The sequence below is a fragment of the Hyperolius riggenbachi genome, chromosome 3 (genome assembly GCF_040937935.1).
Source record: "Hyperolius riggenbachi isolate aHypRig1 chromosome 3, aHypRig1.pri, whole genome shotgun sequence".
Lineage (NCBI taxonomy): Eukaryota > Metazoa > Chordata > Amphibia > Anura > Hyperoliidae > Hyperolius > Hyperolius riggenbachi.
Window position 1 is genome coordinate 363,373,284 of NC_090648.1, and position 19,196 is coordinate 363,392,479.

At 44.9% G+C, this 19,196-nt stretch overlaps 1 protein-coding gene and 1 long non-coding RNA gene across 2 annotated transcripts in view; one reads left to right on the plus strand and one right to left on the minus strand.

Moving 5' to 3' along the window:
* The first annotated feature begins 471 nt into the window (after positions 1-471).
* The window catches only part of LOC137563978 (uncharacterized), a 60,601-nt gene continuing 41,876 nt past the window's right edge, over positions 472-19,196 (plus strand). The window contains exons 1-2 of the long non-coding RNA XR_011030485.1: positions 472-599; positions 9,540-9,620. This is a non-coding gene — a long non-coding RNA (uncharacterized lncRNA). The remainder of the gene's footprint in view (positions 600-9,539; positions 9,621-19,196) is intronic.
* The window catches only part of ARHGEF37 (Rho guanine nucleotide exchange factor 37), a 167,800-nt gene continuing 159,042 nt past the window's right edge, over positions 10,439-19,196 (minus strand). The window contains 2 exon segments of the mRNA XM_068277128.1: positions 10,439-10,820; positions 10,822-10,898. Of these exon segments, the coding sequence (XP_068133229.1) occupies positions 10,701-10,820; positions 10,822-10,898 (197 nt within the window). The 3' untranslated portion in view covers positions 10,439-10,700.

Genomic DNA, 19,196 nt, shown 5'->3' on the forward strand with positions numbered 1-19,196 from the left:
TTACTGCAAATTCGCATACATTTTTGCATATGTTAGTATGTGAATTTAACCATGTCAGTGCCTGTGTGCTTTTACATTGATTTTATGTGAAAACGTACGCGAATTCGCGGTAAAATGAGTTAAAATTTGCATGCGAACACGCATGCAAATTTCCTATTAAATGCATTGTATGCGAATCGTATTCTGATGGCTCTGCCGTGCAGATTTTTCCTGCACACAAAACCGCACAGTATTTCTGACAAGTGGAAACAGGCCCATTAACTTGTATTGGTTATGCAAATCTGCATGCAGAAAATGCTTGCAGATTTGGGATAGTGGAAACAGGCTCTTAGGCCTCTTTTTAATGGATAGTTAAACTGTGTGCTCAGCAAACAGTTACCAGGTGGCAGTGAGCAGTTATCAGGCAGCAGTAGGCAGTTGTAAGAGTTTGAGATGCATTTCACTGCCTATCAACTGTCCATGGAAAAGAGGCCTTAGGAAGGCTTTGGATATTCAGGCCTGCATAAGAAAACATGAACAAAATGACAGAAAGACAGATATATGCAGGGTTCTTGTCGGTTTCCAAAACACAATATGGAAAAGACTACTGTGAAACTAAGGTAATTCAAAATGAGTATGTACATTCACATGTGAATGAGGTGAAAGTAGTGTGGGGTTGTAATTGACAGCATAAACTACATATACCGTAATAATTGAAGGTGGCTATGAGCTGATTGCCAGAAGAGTGCCATGATTTCTGGTGGTAAATTATCGTTTTGTTTTATTTTGTTATGTTTTGGGTGTGTGTGTTTTATGTTAGCTCTTAATTAAATTTGGGTCTGGAATATTTTCAGGACCACCAAGATTTGTGGTGTTGCCATTGAGTTACATCTGTACTGGCATGTTTTGGTGGCTGTACTGTTTTATATTATTGATTATATATTTCTTTGACTCAAAATAAGAAAATAAAGATTTAAAAAAAAAAAGAAATAAAAAGTAAATGATGACTTTGAGGGCTCGTTTCCACCATCGCGAATCTGCATGCATCCAACGCATGCAGATCCGCACATGTAATACAAGTGGATGGGCCTGTTTCCACTGTAGCGTTGTTGAGGTGCGTTTTTTTCAGCGTGAAAAAAACGCACAAAAGAGCCAACGATTTCGCCTGCGTCGGGAATCCGTGCGAATCGCCGCTAATGTATTTAATAGTAAAAACGCATGCGTTTGTTACATGCGTTTTTACCCGCGATTTCGCGTGCGATTTCGCACCTTTTTCAATTTTATTTAGCCCTGGCAGTGTCATGGTTAAACGCATGCGTTTTTACAAGCGTCGGAATGCGGCCGAAATCGCGTCGCAACAGTGGGAACGAGCCCTGAGTGTCCCCCAGGTTGTAGCAATTGCCCCTTTACAACTGTGGCAATTTTAGGCCTCTTTTCCATGGGCAGATGATAGGCAGTAAAAAGCCTCTCAAACTCTCACAACTGCTTGCAACTGCCTGGTGACTGCTCACTGCTGTCTGGTAACTGCTTGCTGAGCACACAGCTCAACTGACCATGGAAATGAGCCCTTAAAGTGGCCATCTGATGAGGTTTTATTTTATTTATTTTTTTAAGTAGAGAAGACAAATGTGGTGATGTAGATCTTAGATCATCTCTTTTAACAAATAAGCACTAAGTCCCCGTTCACACCTGAAATCGCAAAACACTAGCGATTACCGCTAGCATTTTGCAGGAGTGATTTTGCCGCGATTAACGTGGAAAAATCACTGGACACAGTAGCGTTTTGGGAGCGATCGCGATTAGCGGTTCTATGCATGCTAATCACGATCGCTCAAGAATTGCCACCAAAATGCTGCAGGTAACGCGTTTGCAATTATTGCTAATCGCAAAACGCCCACAATCGCGGCAGTGAGAACATGTGCTAAGCGGTTTTAAAAACCGCTAGTGGTTTGTGGTGAGCGGGAATCGTGCAATTCCCGCTCAGATGTGAACGGGGCCTTAGTGTTAGTTGGTGTAGTCCTCTGAGCCAGACAAATAGCTCAAGGAGAAGGAATATGATTGGGAGGAACCAAGGCTGCATGGCACCTTTGGAGTACTCAGAGAGGTTAAAGCACAACTAAAGAGTACCAAAACTAGAATGAAAATCCTGGTGGGCCATAACACTTCCACGATAAACTCTTCTTGCTGCTTGTTTTGTTTGGGATCCTTCTCATACCCAATTCTGTGACATATTTTGTTCAGGATGTCCTAGAAATCTAACAGGAAGTACACAAGCGTATCGGAACTGACCATGTGCAACTTCCAAACCCCACAGGCACAGTGAAGAAACGGCTTCTGCGCATCTTTTTTGTGTACAAGTTTTTTTTTGTTTTTTTTTACTTGGCATGTGCAGTTGAAATACACACATGCACAGCCACTTCCTTTAGATAACTCAACTGATCGTCAGATGAATATTAACCACTTGAGGACCACAGTACTAAACCCCCTTAAAGACCAGGACATTTTTTGTTAATTGGGACACTGCAGCTTTAAAGGGAACCTGAAGTGAGGAAACTTATTTAAAATAAACACATAACATAGCTGCAAATGAATGTTACATACTTACCTCACCGTCAGTTCCTCTCAGAAGCTCACCATTTTCTTCTTACAGTGATCCCTTCCAGTTCTGACAATATTTTGTCAGAACTGAAATATACCAGTTGCTATCAGTTATATTTCAGCAGCTGTCAGTTACAACTGAATGTGCAAGGTAATATCCATGTTTCCCTATGGCTCAAGTGGGTGATATTACAGTTTAACAGTGTGCTGACCAGGAAGCTGTTATGGGGTAATGGCCATTTTTAAAATGGCGGACAGAAAATTCCATTGATCACAGTGGACAAATGGGACGCAGGAGAGGAAAAAGAGATTGAGCAGAAGACTACACAGGAGGTAAGTATGACCTGTGTATGGTTATTTTGACTTTTTATTTTCAGTTCAGGTTCTCTTTAAGGCCAAGCTGCAGGGCTGCACAACTCAGCACACAAGGGATTCCCCCCCCCCCCCCACACACACACACACCTTTTCTCCCCACCAACAGAGCTTTTTGTTGGTGAGTCTGATCGCCCCCCAGATGTTTATTTTTTTTTTTTTTTTATAAATCTTTATCGCTTTATTTTTACAATATTTTTTACTATTTATTTTATCCCCACCCTCCCTTCTCCCGCCAGCCAATCACTGTGATCGGCTGTCACACTGTGATCATAGCTATGACAACTGATGACTACTGAGCCAATGGAGGGGACAGCCGTGACACATGGCTGTCTCCAGTACAGCGCTGCTGCAGATCGCAGCACTGTACAAGGTTTATAGACGGTAGTTACGCTGTTTAACAGTCTTTGAGCGGCGATCGCCGCTGGGAGACTGGAGGCGGGGCGGAGCTCCGCCTTCCAAGCGGAGATGCGCACGCATCCGCGCGGGCGATCTCCTGCAGTAGCCAGTTCCAGGACTTGACACCGATTGGCGTTAGGCAGTCCTGGGGCTGCCGCTGCAGTCATGCCCATTGGCGTGACGCGCTAAGCTAGTTAAGAACTAGAAACAAGAGGAACCCTGAAGACTACGAGGAGAAATAATAGTATTGTGCAGTACTGTAAGTCCACTAATGCATTGTTAATTTAATTTGAAATTTTTGTTTCACTTCAGGTGTACTTTAAATTTCAGTTCCCCAATCAAGCCCTTTTCAGACGATCCTATCCCATTTTCATGTGTTACACTTAAGAGGTGTTAGCTGATCAATGGTTATTGTGGGTATCGACCAACTGGACAAGCTAGTAAAACTGTCCCAATTAACAACTTCCCCTCGGTTAGCAACTTCAGAAGGATCTTGATACCTCTGCATACTCCCTTGCATAAGATGTTTATAAATGCAACAACTATGGCAAGTCTTTTTTTCTTGGATACATAATACATGGAACACGGGTAAACCCTCAGGCCCCTTTTACTCTTGCCTTGTAAGTGTGCATTGCGTTACCCTGTTTTACCACAGGGTATTACATCAACAATGCAAGGCAATGGGGCCTAACACACTTACCTCCTCGCATTGGGCCGGTGGTGCCCGATCAGCCGCCGACCCGTTGCAAAGTCAACAGTGCATTACCATAAGACTTCCACGACGACAGAAGTCATGTAAGTCAATGGGCGTCACAGGGATTTTAGATATGTTGGCAGCGATGGTGTGACACGGATGCGCGGAATGACAGACATACGACGAGGAAACCCAGGAATCCCAGGTATGTTCATCCTGTGCAGCAGGGAGTATGTCAAGCGGCGTGCGGCACTATACATATGACACTTTCAGCCCACTCTGCCACAGGGTCATATGAATGAAGATTTTTGCATTGCGGTGCGATGGGGATAGAGCATTGCACCGCAAACGCAATGGTCAGGTGTAAAACCAGCCTGAATCAAACCTGCAATCAGCTCCACTGCACTCCATGAAACCAATTTTCACATCACTGTTCAACTGCGCATAATTTATAACAGGGGTGCCCACACTTTTTTGGCTCGCGAGATACTTTAAAATTTGCCAAGTCCAGATCTACCAACATTTAAAGTGTTGCAGACACTCCCCCTCCCCCCGGTCATGAACAGCCCCCAGGTACAAGTGCTTCCAGTATAGGTAGCTAAGTATAGGTCCCTTCAGCATAGGTAGCTGGGTACAGGCCCCTTCAGCATAGGTAGCTGGGTACAGGTGCCTTTAGCATAGGTAGGTGGGGATAGGTGCCTTTAGCATAGGTAGGTGGGGATAGGTGCCTTTAGCATAGGTAGGTGGGGATAGGTCCCTTTAGCATAGGTAGGTAGGGATAGGTGCCTTTAGCATAGGTAGGTAGGGATAGGTGCCTTTAGCATAGGTAGGTGGGGATAGGTCCCTTTAGCATAGGTAGGTAAGATGGGTGCTTTTAGCATAGGTAGGTAGGGATGGGTGCTTTTAGCATAGGTAGGTAGGGATGGGTGCTTTTAGCATAGGTAGGTGGGTATAGGTGCCTTTAGCATAGGTAGGTAGGGATAGGTGCCTTTAGCATAGGTAGGTAGGGATAGGTGCCTTTAGCATAGGTAGGTGGGGATAGGTCCATTTAGCATAGTTAGGTGGGGATAGGTGCCTTTAGCATAGGTAGGTAGTGATGGGTGCTTTTAGCATAGGTAGGTAGGGATGGGTGCTTTTAGCATAGGTAGGTAGGGATGGGTGCTTTTAGCATAGGTAGGTAGTGATGGGTGCTTTTAGCATAGGTAGGTAGGGATGGGTGCTTTTAGCATAGGTAGGTAGGGATGGGTGCTTTTAGCATAGGTAGGTAGTGATGGGTGCACGGGTGCTTAATCACTTACCTCCCTCCAGCGACGATGTCTGGTCTCCCCTCCCGGAGCGCTCCGGCTGGCAGCGCCATTGAATGAGGCGTGCGTGCATGTGTTGTGCCCAGCGCCACACCCAGCCATGACGTCGCGTCATGGCAGAACCGCCACTTGCCTCTTCAGCCGCGCCTCCTCTCTCCTCCCCTGCTTCCTATTGGCCAGCGGCCGGCAGCAGAATTTGATGGGACAGCTGCCGGCCGCAAAATGTGATGGGACGCGGCCAAGAGGCCGCGATCTACTAAATAGGCAGTCGCGATCTACCGGTAGATCGCGATCGACCTATTGGGCACCCCTGATTTAGAACATACAGAAATTGTTATACTTTCTGATCTTATCACAACAAATCTATTGAAAACGTTTTGGAACATGGTCACTGAGGGCTCGTTTCCACTGTTGCGGTGCGGAATCGCCTGGATTCCACCGCGGACGAAATTGCTTGCGGATGCGTTTCCACATGCGGATTTCCCCGCGATTTCGCTTGCGATTTCGCATGGCAAGGAGCCAGGCGAATTTAACCATGTCACTGCCTGTGTAAAGCTCCATAGCATTACATGCAAAATCGCACGCGAAATCGCGGGTAAATCCGCATGACAAAGCCACATGCGATTTCCCTATTAAAAGCATTGCAGGCGATTCGCCCGCATTCCTGCCGCACGCGAAACCTGACGGCTCTGCCGTGCAGATTTCCCCCGCACGCCAAAACGCACCCGCACAAGTGGAAACAATTCCATCCACTTGTATTGCCTATGCGAATCCGCATGCGGTGCCTGCATGCGGATTCGCTATAGTGGAAACGAGCCCTCATAGAGATGGAATAAGGGAGATGGAATGGCAGTGATATCTGTCTGTTAGCTCCTGCTGTGCCAAGATCTTTTGTAGACTGGTTGTTCAGCAAAATAAATGGCCAATGAGATGCTAATAATTTTGTGTTGATGAAAAGTTGATGTAAATATTAACCCATTCAGGTTCCGTGGTTTTCACGAGAGAAATGTTCACCTCTCATTCATTAGCCTATAACTTTATCACTACTTATCACAATGAACTGATCTATATCTTGTTTTTTCCGCCACCAATTAGGCTTTCTTTGGGGGGTACATTTTGCTAAGAGCCACTTTACTGTAAACGCATTTTAACAGGAAGAATAAGAAAAAAATGGAAAAATTCATTATTTCCCAGTTTTCAGCCATTATAGTTTTAAAATAATACATGCCTCCATAATTAAAACTCACGTATTGTATTTGCCCATATGTCCCGGTTATTACACCATTAAAATTATGTCCCTATCACAATGTATGGCGACAATATTTTATTTGGAAATAAAGGTGCATTTTTTCCATTTTGCATCTATCACTGATAAGTTTAAAATAAAAAAATATAGAAATATTTCATCTTTACATTGATATTTAAAAAGTTTAGACCCTTAGGTAAATATTTACATGTTTTTTTTTTTATTGTAATGGGTTTTTTTTTTTATATAGTAAACATTTTATTTGGGTAGTTTTGGGAGGGTGGGGGGTAAACAATAGATTTATAATGTAAATGTGTGTTCATTTTGATGTATTTTTATTTTCAGTTGTAGTATTACTTTTTGGCCACAAGATGGTGGCCATGAGTTTGTTTACATGACGTCACTCTAAGCGTAACACACGCTTAGAGTGGCGCATCGAGCAGGGAACGGCCAGAAAAGGTGCAGCTTCCGAGAGAAGCTGTCGCTTTTTCAGCGGGGGAGAGGAATCAGTGATCAGGCACCATAGCCCGATACATTGATTCCCTGGCTACCGAATCCGCGGCCGGGAGTGCACGCGCGCGGTAGCGCACATGGTAGAAACTACGTCCAGGAACCAAAATAGGTTAAGCATATTTATGCAGCTCGGAATGGGACCAATAAAAGCCACCCAAGCTGCATACATTGCCATAAAATTAACATCAGCTACAATTATTAATTATAGCTTACTTGCAGATTTAATGCAAATTGTATGCATCTTAGAATTCAGCCAATCAAATGCACTTCCTGATGATTTTTTGGCGCAGGTTTAAGCTGCATGCAAGTTGAAAAAAAACTTTGCCTAACACCGATAGTGGCAAAGATTCAAAAAGCTTCTAACCCCATTTTAATGCAGTCCAGTACTTAAATAGTTGTAGCAGAGTTTAGATGGTGCTGAAGGCTAATGGTACATACACACGGGTTACAACTGTCGCTGCAACCGCATGTTGCAGCGACAGATCCCCCGTGTGTCTGCCGCGCGCGCCACGAACCGTCGCTAGTCTGAGCTGTCGCCGGGCGATTGACTTGGTCAATCGCCGGCAACACCTGTCGCCGCAACTGTCGCTAGTCCGCTGTGTATATGCGGACTAGCGGCAGCAACTCCATACACAATGTATGGAGCTTCCGGCGGGGGAGGGACCTTCGGCGACAGCTTCCGCAGCGTCTCTGCCTTTGGGCAGAGACGTGTAGACAGCTGTCGCACAGGCCGGGCTGTCGCGCGCGCGTCCCCTATGCGCTAGCGACTAGCCACTTTTGTCCCCCGTGTGTACTTAGCTTAAGTTTCACTGTGGATTTACAGATGCCTATCTTTTCTTTATTAACACCCACTGAAGAGCCATTCCCTTGTAGCAGCAGCTCTCATTACTTGACACCTTTTAGGATCAGGCATGTACATCTTGCTGTGCTGAAACTGTCACAATCTGGTTTGTTTGGTTGCCAGGTCAACAGCCAGTGTGGGAACAGAATAGCATAACTTCACAGATCTCCCTAGAAACAGGCCAGAATGCATAAAGTGGGCACAGATTCTCTATCTCAATGAGACCGCAAAGTTATTCATTGTGTATAGTTCATGGGGCAGCACGGTGGCGTAGCGGTTAGCTCTCTCGCCTTGCAGCGCTGGGTCCCTGGTTCGAATCCCAGCCAGGGCACTATCTGCAAAGAGTTTGTATGTTCTCTCCGTGTCTGCGTGGGTTTCCTCCGGGCACTCCGGTTTCCTCCCACGTTCCAAAAACATACAAATAAGTTAATTGGCTCCACCTAAAATTGGCCCTAGACTACAGTACTTACACTACATAATATAGACATATGGTAGGGATTAGATTGTGAGCTCCTTTGAGGGACAGTTAGTAACAAGATATATATATATATACACTGTACAGCGCTGCGTAATATGTCAGCGCTATATAAATACTAAATAATAATAATAATAATGTAGTGCGCACTTCATAAAAGTTACTATATAGATTGAAATAAAATGCTTATATTATTTACTCATGACAAGTCCACTTGTCAAATGAAAAAGAATGGGGGAAGCCCACCCCCACTACATTCCATGCCAATAAATAAGAGCTCTCTAGCAGGTCTGTGCCTGTACATAGCAACCACTCCCTTAAAATCAATGGAACGTTAAGTAAGCTGAGATAAGCCCTGAACAGTCATCGAGTTCTTTGTTTTGTGTGCTATACTAACCATCCTGCTCAGCTTCTTTTGCCCTCATCTCTTCTGCAGCAGTCCTGTCCGGGGTGTCCTCTGCTCTCCAAGAAAGTGTGGCTACTAAGTTCAGGTCTCTCCTCCGGTGTGTTCCCCAGTCATGTGTGCCACAAGTCACTATCTTCTGACTTTAGGCATGGCCATATACCTGCCCTGAATTCAGTCTCTGGTCCTGACCTTCCCTGCCCCATCCTACCTACTCCATGACCCTGCTCTACTGACCACAAGTCCTGATCTCAGTCTTCACTCTGACCCTGCTCTGACGATCAGTCCTGACCCCAGCTTACCCTCTGACTCTGCTCTGCTGACCACCAATACCTTTCTCAGCCTACCCTCTGTTGCAAAACACCAGTCTTGATTTCTTGCCCTCTGATCATGGTCTACTGGCCATCAGTCCTACCCATTAACTATGCCCTGCCAACCATCAGTCCTGATACAAGCCTACCCTCTGACCTGGCTCTGCCAGTTGCCACAATTGAATCCACTCTACAACCCAACCCTGTCCTGTCATCACCCCTACTCTGCAAGCAGGGTTCACTTTCCTGTACTTCTTGTCTCCAGTGGGGTAACCCAGATCGTTATCAGGTAGTCAGTAGCAGCCCATTAATGGTGGTAGTACATTACCCCTTGCTGGAAGCTCTAGTGAGGATAAATTGTTACTTAGATTCCATGTACTGAGAAAGCCTGTGTCACCCTCTAGTGCCAGGATCATCGGAGCCCGGACATGTGCCTGGAATGCAATGGAAAGTGGGTGTCCGTAGCACACACTCCTTTCACTAAGGTAAGGGCTTTAGCTGATCTGAGTACTTGGAAATATTTACTGTAGGAAGTGCCGAGCAGAATGGACTTCATATCTACTTACATATACCCCACTGCCATTTGCAAAAGTAGAAAATATACTTAAATCTATACAAGCAGCATCCAGGTGTGCTTAGCAAGGCCCCCCCCACCTGATGAAACATTTCTCAGAGAGATGGTACCCCCCACATCATATAACATACTAAAATACATTTTCATAGGTTTGAATATTTTCCTTTATGTATCAATATTGCTTTGACATAATGTGAATAAACAGCCAATGCACTATGTACACACGATGATCTGTACAGGAGGACTGGCAGTCACTTTCTGCTTTATTAATGGAATTAATATTTACACCCACACAGCAATATATTTCAGGCTTTTAGTACAGGAATACTAGCACTGCATGGCGTTACTAATAGTAGCTTTTATACAATACCAAGGCAAAAGTCCACTTATTCACAGTAATAAAGAAGCTGCAGCTTTCACAGTTTAGGGCCCTTTTCCACCTGCAAATCGCTAGCGTTCACGCTGAACGCTAGCGATTGCTGAATCGCAAAACCGGTGATTCCCCCCGACGTTTGCGGCCCGCGATTTTGCTATGCTATGCACTGCATAGCAAAATCGCGCGGCAATTATCGCTCCGCCGCGCGTTCGCGTTCCCGACAAAAGCGAATCGCGGTAGTGGAAATGACCTACCGCGATTCCCTATGTTAAAAAGCAAAACCGTAAGCGATTGTAAAAATCGCTAGTGGTTTGCGGTTTTGCGAATTCAGCCAGCGCTGGTGGGAAAAAGGGGCCCTTAATGTTGACATAATTTGAAGTCTTTTTGTGAGTTCTCTATATATTATAGAAGGCAACATTGCATAGAAGCATTTTACTTCTCTGATAAATACATATTTACTTTGTTCAATCTTTGTATGCAGCTGTATGCTGACTGCAGAAGACATTGCAGTGAATAGGTCCATTCCGAATGGGCTGCCATTTGCCATAGTTCAATGGACTGTCTCTCTTTCCTGAATTCACAGTGAGGTTATCTTGTGTGTGTATAATTGCCTGCTCATGGCCTGTGGCTGGCTGCTTGCACAGGGACTGTAATTAGATAGCTAGAAGGTACATAGCCCCTCTGTCCACGGACTTCCACTAGGCTCCACTCCGGACGTCCTTCCTTGTCATGTGGGCTCCACAACGGTCACCGGTTCTCCAGCCATAATGGTGACTTCATAATTACTTCGGGCTGTAAATGAATAGCCAGCAAAGAACCTACAAAGGAAACAACAGCTATTATTATAGAGAGCAGGTTTCTAGAGTGGAATTTACTCTATAGCTGTAATATACCAATCTTTGCATTTCACATATGTTCCCTCTTTCTTCAATATACGCACAATGACCATGCGTTTTTTAACATGTCTGACTTTCATAACTAAGCTCGATTTGTTGGCTAGACAGAGGAGGGTGGAAAACACAGCACTCTCAGGTCTAAGGGGCTCTGTCACATCAGGCAACGCGTGCACAAACCCGACTTTGTGTACGCGTTGATGATATTGGGAAAGTTGTGGTGCAATGCTGTTTAGTGGCAGTAGTTATAATACACTCAAAGGGGAAAACCGCCGGCGCCGGATGATTAAAAGCTCCCGGTTGCGTCAAACCGCAACGCACACCAAAATGCAGAATTAGATGTGAATGATAAAATGTAAGTCTATAGACTTTCATTTTACCTTGGTTAGCGCAATCTATTGCCGTTTGCCTCAAAAAGCAGGAAACCAGAGCAGATGTGAAAGAGCCCTAAATAGCAGGTCAAGACAATCCTGCAAAAACTGTTTAAAAGTGACCTGAATGCAGAACTTCCTCTCTGCTCTAAAAGATATGCAACAGCATAATAACCCTTTAAAGGGACTCCGAGCTCAGCAAAAAAAAGTAAAGTTGTACTCACCAGGGTCTTTCTCCAGCCCAGTGCTGGTCGGGAGAGGTCCCACGCCGGCGTCCTGGCTCCTCTCCTTCACCCCGCTCCGGTTATGGCTGACAGGCCGCAGCCCGGGCGACACTCGGTGGAGTGTCGGGGCTGCAGCTTCCGCGTATGACGCGGGATTACGTTCACACCGCCGGCCGCCTCGCGTCATCACGGCGGCCCGGCGTGAAAGTACTGCGCATGCGCGCTTTTAATCGCGCAATGCGCAGTACTTTTCACGCCGGCCCGCCGTGATGAACGCGAGGCGGCCGGCGGCGTGTGACGTAATCCGCGTCATACGCGGAAGCTGCAGCCCCGACACTCCACCGAGTGTTGCCCGGGCTGCGGGCCTGTCAGCCATACCGGAGCGGGGTGAAGGGAGAGGAGCCAGGACGCCGGCGTGGGACCTCCCGACCAGCCTGGGCTGGAGAAAGACCCTGGTGAGTACAACTTTACTTTTTTCGCTGAGCTCGGAGTCCCTTTAAAGAGACTCCGTAACAAAAATTGCATCCTGTTTTCTGCTATCACAGTCTCTGTAATAAATCAATGTATCTTTCCCCTGTCAGACTTGTCAGCCTGTGTTTGGAAGGCTGCCAAGTTCTTCAGTGTTGTGGTTCTGCTATGAACTCCCCCTTCCAGGCCCCTCTATGCACACTGCCTGTGTATTATTTAGATTAGGGCAGCTTCTCTCTTCTCTCTTATCTTTTACAAGCTGGATAAATCGTCCTCTGAGCTGGCTGGGCTTTCACATACTGAGGAATTACAGACAAGGGCAAAGCTGTTTGCAGGAAAAAAAAAGAGCAGCCTGAAACTTCAGTGCATGAGAACAGGGGGAAAGAAACACACAAATGATCTCTTGAGATTCAAAAGGAAGGCTGTATACAGCCTGCTTGTGTATGGATGTATTTTCTATGTGTGGACATACTGTACATCAACCTACTTCCTGTTTTGGTGGCCATTTTGTTTGTTTATAAACAAACTTTTTAAAACCGTTTTTAACCACTTTTAATGCGGCGAGGAGCGGCAAAATTGTGTCAGAGGGTAATAGGAGATGTCCCCTAACGCACTGGTATGTTTACTTTTGTGTGATTTTAACAATACAGATTCTCTTTAAAGAAAAACATCTTTGTTACAGCTGATACAAATCCTGCAATAAATCTGCACCGCTTCTACTTCCTGATTCATGGAAGCAGACATATTGTTTACAGCCTGTGCTTTCAAATGAGCTTATCTGCCTTGGCAGTCAGGTGACACCAGGTGAGAGATCAAATTACAACTTGTGATTAGACACAAATGAGGGGGAATTAGACAGGCTGAACTCTCTAAATACATACAGGGTGCATTTCTCTGCGTTTTCCTTCTGTCCTGGGCAAGAGTTCAGGTCCACTTTAACGGGTTATACAAGAGTTGTCCAAACATCCTATCATAGTGCAGCCAGCTTATAAAATCAACCTGGCATTCTTAAGATATGGCCACTTGCTGATAAGCTGTGTATGAGGATGTTATTCAGAAACAAACATTTTCTTCCTATCCAATTGTTTCCAAGCACATTTTTTTTACCCCCCCCCCCCCCCCCCCCCACACACACACACACACACACTAGAAAGCAGGTGGAACACAGTAAGGAGCTTCACAATGTTATTCTGTACAAACGTTATCCCCTTGTACAGTATGTTGGAAACAAACCGCAAAGCGGTTTGTTTTAAAAAGCACTGGAAAGCAAAATAAATTAGTTTTCAACAGTTGTGCTCACTTCAGTGTGTGTGGAAAACTGCTGAATGCTCTCTGATAAACAGACTGCAGTGACATCTATTTCACTGATTGCTCAAGCTTCTAAAATTCTGCGCATAATGGGAATGTTACAGAAACCATGTACTGTGTGTACTGTGCTGTGCGAGTGAAGTCAACACAGGTAGACAACCTACAGTCACTCTTATAAATGAGCTGTAATGCTACTTCTGAAAGTCAAAATTACTGTAGATTTACGATAGAAGTTACCAGGTATTGGTTCAAATGAAAAGCATGGTTGTTAGGCTTTATTTACAAATAACTTGCTTTTGTTTTTAGTTTAAAGAGCAACTGTTAGCTCCAAAATGCCCCCTCAAAAAAACACATACATAAGTAGATAAATACATGCTCTACTTACATAACAGATGTATCTGGGTGTCAAAGTTTTTATTTCAGTTATAATCATATTTATATATTAGAAGGTTCCCGTTGCTGGCAGGGGCCATCTTGTGTCCGGTTAGATCTTCTTCCCCCCCCAGCATCCCCCTCTTCCCCGCACTGACTCTGAGCACAGCGGGGAGGAATAAATGCAGCAGCCACACACAGACTCACCTAATAATGGATCCAAGCGCTGTCGTTCCCATCTATTCTCTGCACTAGTGCAGAGTGTAGGATACTGCAGCGCCTGGAACCATTATTCTGGGAGTCTGTGTGTGTGCACCACCTTTATCCTTCCCCCAAAGCTCAGTGTAGGGAAAAAGGAGAATGCGGCGACGGCGGGCAGCAGAACGGCGGGGGGGGCGCGGACATGCCACTGGAGGAGGGGGGCAGAGGACAGTGACAGGAGATAGCCTCTGGCGCCCCTCCGTGCGCTCTAGCAGCAGCGGCGACCAGGCAGACAAGGGGAGACCAGGCGGCCGATCGCACTGCAGAGAGATGAGTGACAGAGGCATCAGCCAATCAGGCTGATTCAGCATGCCTGTCACTTCTCTCTGCGGCTTGCGTTCACTTTTAGAGACTGGGACATGAGGAGAGAAATATACTAAAGTAAGAATGATTTTGAATGTTTACATTGCCTGGTTAGCATCCTTTCTACTGCTCTATTAGCCTGCAGTAGAGAATGTATTGGGTATTTTCTGCCTAACAGTTACTCTTTAATGAAGAACTCGTAAGTTAGTTTAAGTACTGCAAACAGCAATGAAGATTTGTAAAGTACAGTATTATTATTATTATTATTATTATTTAGTATTTATATAGCGCCGACATATTACGCAGCGCTGTACAGTGTATATATATATATATCTTGTCACTGTATCCCATAGCAGCCACATTTACTTACAGTGCTCAGTTCAGTGGTGATTTGCAGGGCCGGATTTACCGTAAGGCATTGTAGGCTCGTGCCTACAGGTTCCTGATGATGGAAAGACGGCCCAATCCCTTCCTCGAGTCCCTTCCTCCCTTCTTTCCTATGCATTCTACTGACGAGATCTCCCCTCAGTCGGGTGCACCTCTAGCCAGCTAATACCTAGGGGTACCTCTAGCTACTTAGTATTAGGTAGCCACAGGTACACTCAGTATTAAGAGTCACCTGTGGCTGTCACATTTGTGGTGTGGTTCGATAGGGTTTTGTAGGTTCGTGGAGGGCGAAGCATAGGATACCAGGACATCTGTGCCTATAGGCTCCTGTGATGCAAATATGGGCCTGATGATTTGTGATTCATTGATACAGCCTATTGTACTTGCTACTTCTGCACTGCTTCACTGTTTCCGGACATTGCTAATTGAAATATATGCCCTGTTTGGGACCTGTTATATATTTCAATTACCGCGCCGCACGCTTGCGCCGATACTGCCGATCACCGAGCTCTCCCGTCGCTGCAGCCCACTTGCTCTGCTGTTGGTATGACAGCAGAGCTCCGTAAGCCAATCAGGAGTCGATTTCAAGAGTCAGAGGATCACCGGGACTGCCGGGCAACTAGTATTGCTTGAAAGGAAATAAATATGGCAGACTTCATATCCCTCTTACTTCAGTTGTCATTTTACGGCCTATGCATGTATAAATGCAGCTTGAATGCTAGGCCCACTCAGGCAAATTCTTGTGGCTGCAAAAACCAAAACTCGCATAGCGAGGCACTGCATCACAATTACAACAGTCACACAAATGCTTTGCGCCTGTCACTCTAGTGTTGCACTCCCGCCTATACCCCTTCACACATGAGGCTCACCAGATATAAAGCCTCCTCAGTAACATAAGGTGAAATGCATTTTGTATACATATATTATGTTCCTAGTAGTCTGGCCAGATTTTATACAAGGTCAGGAAGGACATACCCTGCCTGTACCCAGACCCCAAGACCTAGAGGGAGCAAGAAAGTGCTTTCTGATCACTACTCCTCTTCCAGATTTCTGATCTTTGGATGCTACTTTTCTATGTACTGATGCTGATGAGTAAAGTAAGCACAGGGAGTCAACCTCAGTTAAAGCTCATGGGGCAACTGCAATTTCAATGGGAAAAGCATTGGGTTTTGACTTGCATTAGTAAACAGACATTGGTTAAAATAAAAAAAAAAACATTGAAGGCTCTCTTTTACAGAGACCCCGCATTTTACTTTTATTTTAATGAAAATATCATGAGTTATTTAATAAAACACTGCAAACAGTAATGAATATTTGTATATAGCATCTAGATTTCATTAACAGTAGTCATTTCAATTCAGGGGGACTTGTGATTTATTGATACAGTTTATTATAGTTGCTACTTGTCTTTTGTCTAAAGCAGGGATATCGAGCTCCAGTCCACAAGGGCCGCAGTCATCACAGTTTTGGCACAGCTCAAATTTATTGATGGGAGTGAATCAGGAAAAGTGTGGTTCATCAAGGAGAACACATCTCTCCATTTCTCTATACATCCTAAACCCTGGCATGGATATGACACTCGAGAACTGAAGTTTCCCATCTGTGGTCCAAAGAATACCAGACACTAGGCAAAGCTACCTTAAGCACAGAGCCATATTCCTGCCGGGCCCACATACCTCTGTGTGTTGTCTCTTCCGCTCCCATACACTCCGTTCCCAAAATCACTCCTTGAAAAATGAGACCTTTGGCTAAGGTCAATACTTCAGATAGGAAAAGGCGGGCTTGCCATAATATTCCCTCCTATCACCTTCCTATTCCCTCCTTTTTCCTCCTTTTTCCACATTTTTCAAGGGAGAGTGAAGAGAGGCATGGACAATGCATAGAGGTTGGACCTCCCTCTGTGCTTACCTTAGGTATACTTTCATTTAAATATACTAATCATCTTTGCCCTTAATGCTTATAGGAGAAGGGCGCACTTTACATGTACTAATTTGATGACAGCTAAACCTTGGGAAGCAACATCAGTTTAGCTAAATATAAAGAAACAAAAAGGTTTGCGATAACAATACGAGGATATTACAGTTCAGCTTATGTAGCATGAATCATCTTCTCTATAGGTCTGTACTATACATTCTGTTCTGTAAATTGCAGCCCATAGCAGCCTGGAGACATATTTGTTCTCTGAACAGCTATAGATATATATGCCTAGACATGCACTGCGCAACAAAAATACCTGGTGAAAAGCAATCACTAACTCACAAATGTACTCAGACTTTTATACTACTTTTTTGTTTTACTCATTTAGCAAACCATACACTTAAGATACATTTTTATTCCAGTTCTAGTAATATTATTATTATGTATTTATAGGTTTTAAGGTATTTCACAGTGCTTTATAGAGTACATAGTCATGTCACTATCAATAACTATCCCCCAGAGGATCTCATGATCTAATCCCTGTCACAGTCTTATGACATTGTCCCAGAATAAAAACTGATTTTTTTGTGGGAACCAAATAACTTATGTATGCGTTTTTGGGATGTGGGAGGAAACTGGTGTGCCTGGTGGGTAAAACCCACCCACACAAACCTAGGAAGAACATAGCAAACTACAGAAAGTGTTGTGGTTGGGATTGTACCCTGGGACTCCAGAGCTGCAAGTTGACTTTGTGATCCCCACTTGCCTTGTTTTACTGCAGAAGTTACCGTACATACTGTACTTTATATATTCCAGCATAACCAGATCAGAGTATAAACCCAACCCACCATTTTACAGGTACTATGGTTGCCCCGATAATAATTATTATTATTGATTTATAGACTAAAGTGACCATTACTGCCCCACCATAGCTCTGCCAACATACTATGTCCGATGTTGGTGATGCCAGCAGTGTAGTCCTCATTTCCAGTATGGAGGAAACCCCTCGCCAGTCCAGCAGCCACTGGTGATGCCCCAGTAACAGGAGCACGGCGGAACACCCCTCAGTAACACAGCCCCCCATTACCCCCCACTGGTGATGTCCCAGTTACAGGAGCACAGCAGAACATCACTCAGTAACACCCCCCCCCCCCCCATTCCCCCCCACTGGTGATGTCCCAGTAACAGGAGCACAGCGGAACATCCCTCAGTAACCCCCCCCCCCCCTCCCATTCCCCCCACTGGTGATGTCTCTCTTGTAACACTGACAGCCACAACTGCTGAGCCCCTCCTGCTGTTGCTCCAGTGACCCGTTGTGAAGATGCTGTGTAATGCAGAAGAGGAGTTACATTGCTCTCACTGCAGTTGTGGAGGCTCCATCAGTAGCAGCAGGACAGCGAGGGAGTAAATGGGGGAAGAGGGGGGGGGGGGAGATTTGCTCCACTCTGCATTGACAGGAATATAGAACGAGATTTGAATTTTTTTGGTAAAGAAAAATAAAAAAAAATCTCAGTTTATATTTAAGTATAAACAATACAATAAGGCCCGATTCACATTAACGCTAACAAAATGGTCCGTTCCCGGATCACAAGGGAATGGATGGAATGGAAGCGAATGGTTCTTTCATTGTTAACCATGGTGACCAGCAAAGAAACGCATGCAGCCATCATTGCGTTGCATAAAAATGGCTTCACAGGCAAGGATATTGTGGCTACTAAGATTGCACCTAAATCAACAATTTATAGGATCATCAAGAACTTCAAGGAAAGAGGTTCAATGTTTGTTAAGAAGGCTTCAGGGCGTCCAAGAAAGTCCAGCAAGCGCCAGGATCGTCTCCTAAAGAGGACTGTAACGCTTGCGGGATAATCTCCACAGTCAGCGTGCAACGAGCATGCTAATGCAGAGGAAATCGCACGCAAGCGCTGTACGAGAAACAGGAATTCCCCCAAATATAGTGGAGGAGAGAAAACAGACACAAGAGGGAGTTGTGGAGCACGAAGCAACCGTGCCTCTGTGCGACCCACAAATCCCAATGGACACTGGTTGCGGGGTGCAACACAGCGCAGCGTGTAAACTGCGCAACTCAGGAAAGAGCAAGGACAGACTGGGTGAATGTCCGCCAATCTAGTTGCCACCCAGCGACGGCGGACATTCAAGAGCAGGACAGATAGAACGAGAGAGCTAATCGCAAGAACCGCGAAAGTAGAGATGAGCGTAATGACGTAATTACGATTTCGCAAAATTTTGCGTAATTAGTGTAATTACGATTATGGCCGTAAGTACATAATCGTACTGAAGAAGGATTTCGCGAAATTTCACGTAAGCGTAATTTTCGCATTACAATGGGTATTTGTTCATGCCGTAATTTCGCATTAATTGCTACCGTAATTTCGCGTTAAACCGTAACGCTCCGTATAATGTAAAAAAGCTGCCGACTTTAAGGGTTAATAGCAAAGCCCCCTTAAATGCCAAGAGCCTCAAATTTGGAGAATATATTAAGGAGATCAGGAGGAATAAGAGGAATTTTTTTTTTTCAAAAAGACCTTATAGTTTTTGAGAAAATCGATGTTAAAGTTTCAAAGTAAAAATGTATACATTTAAAAACCC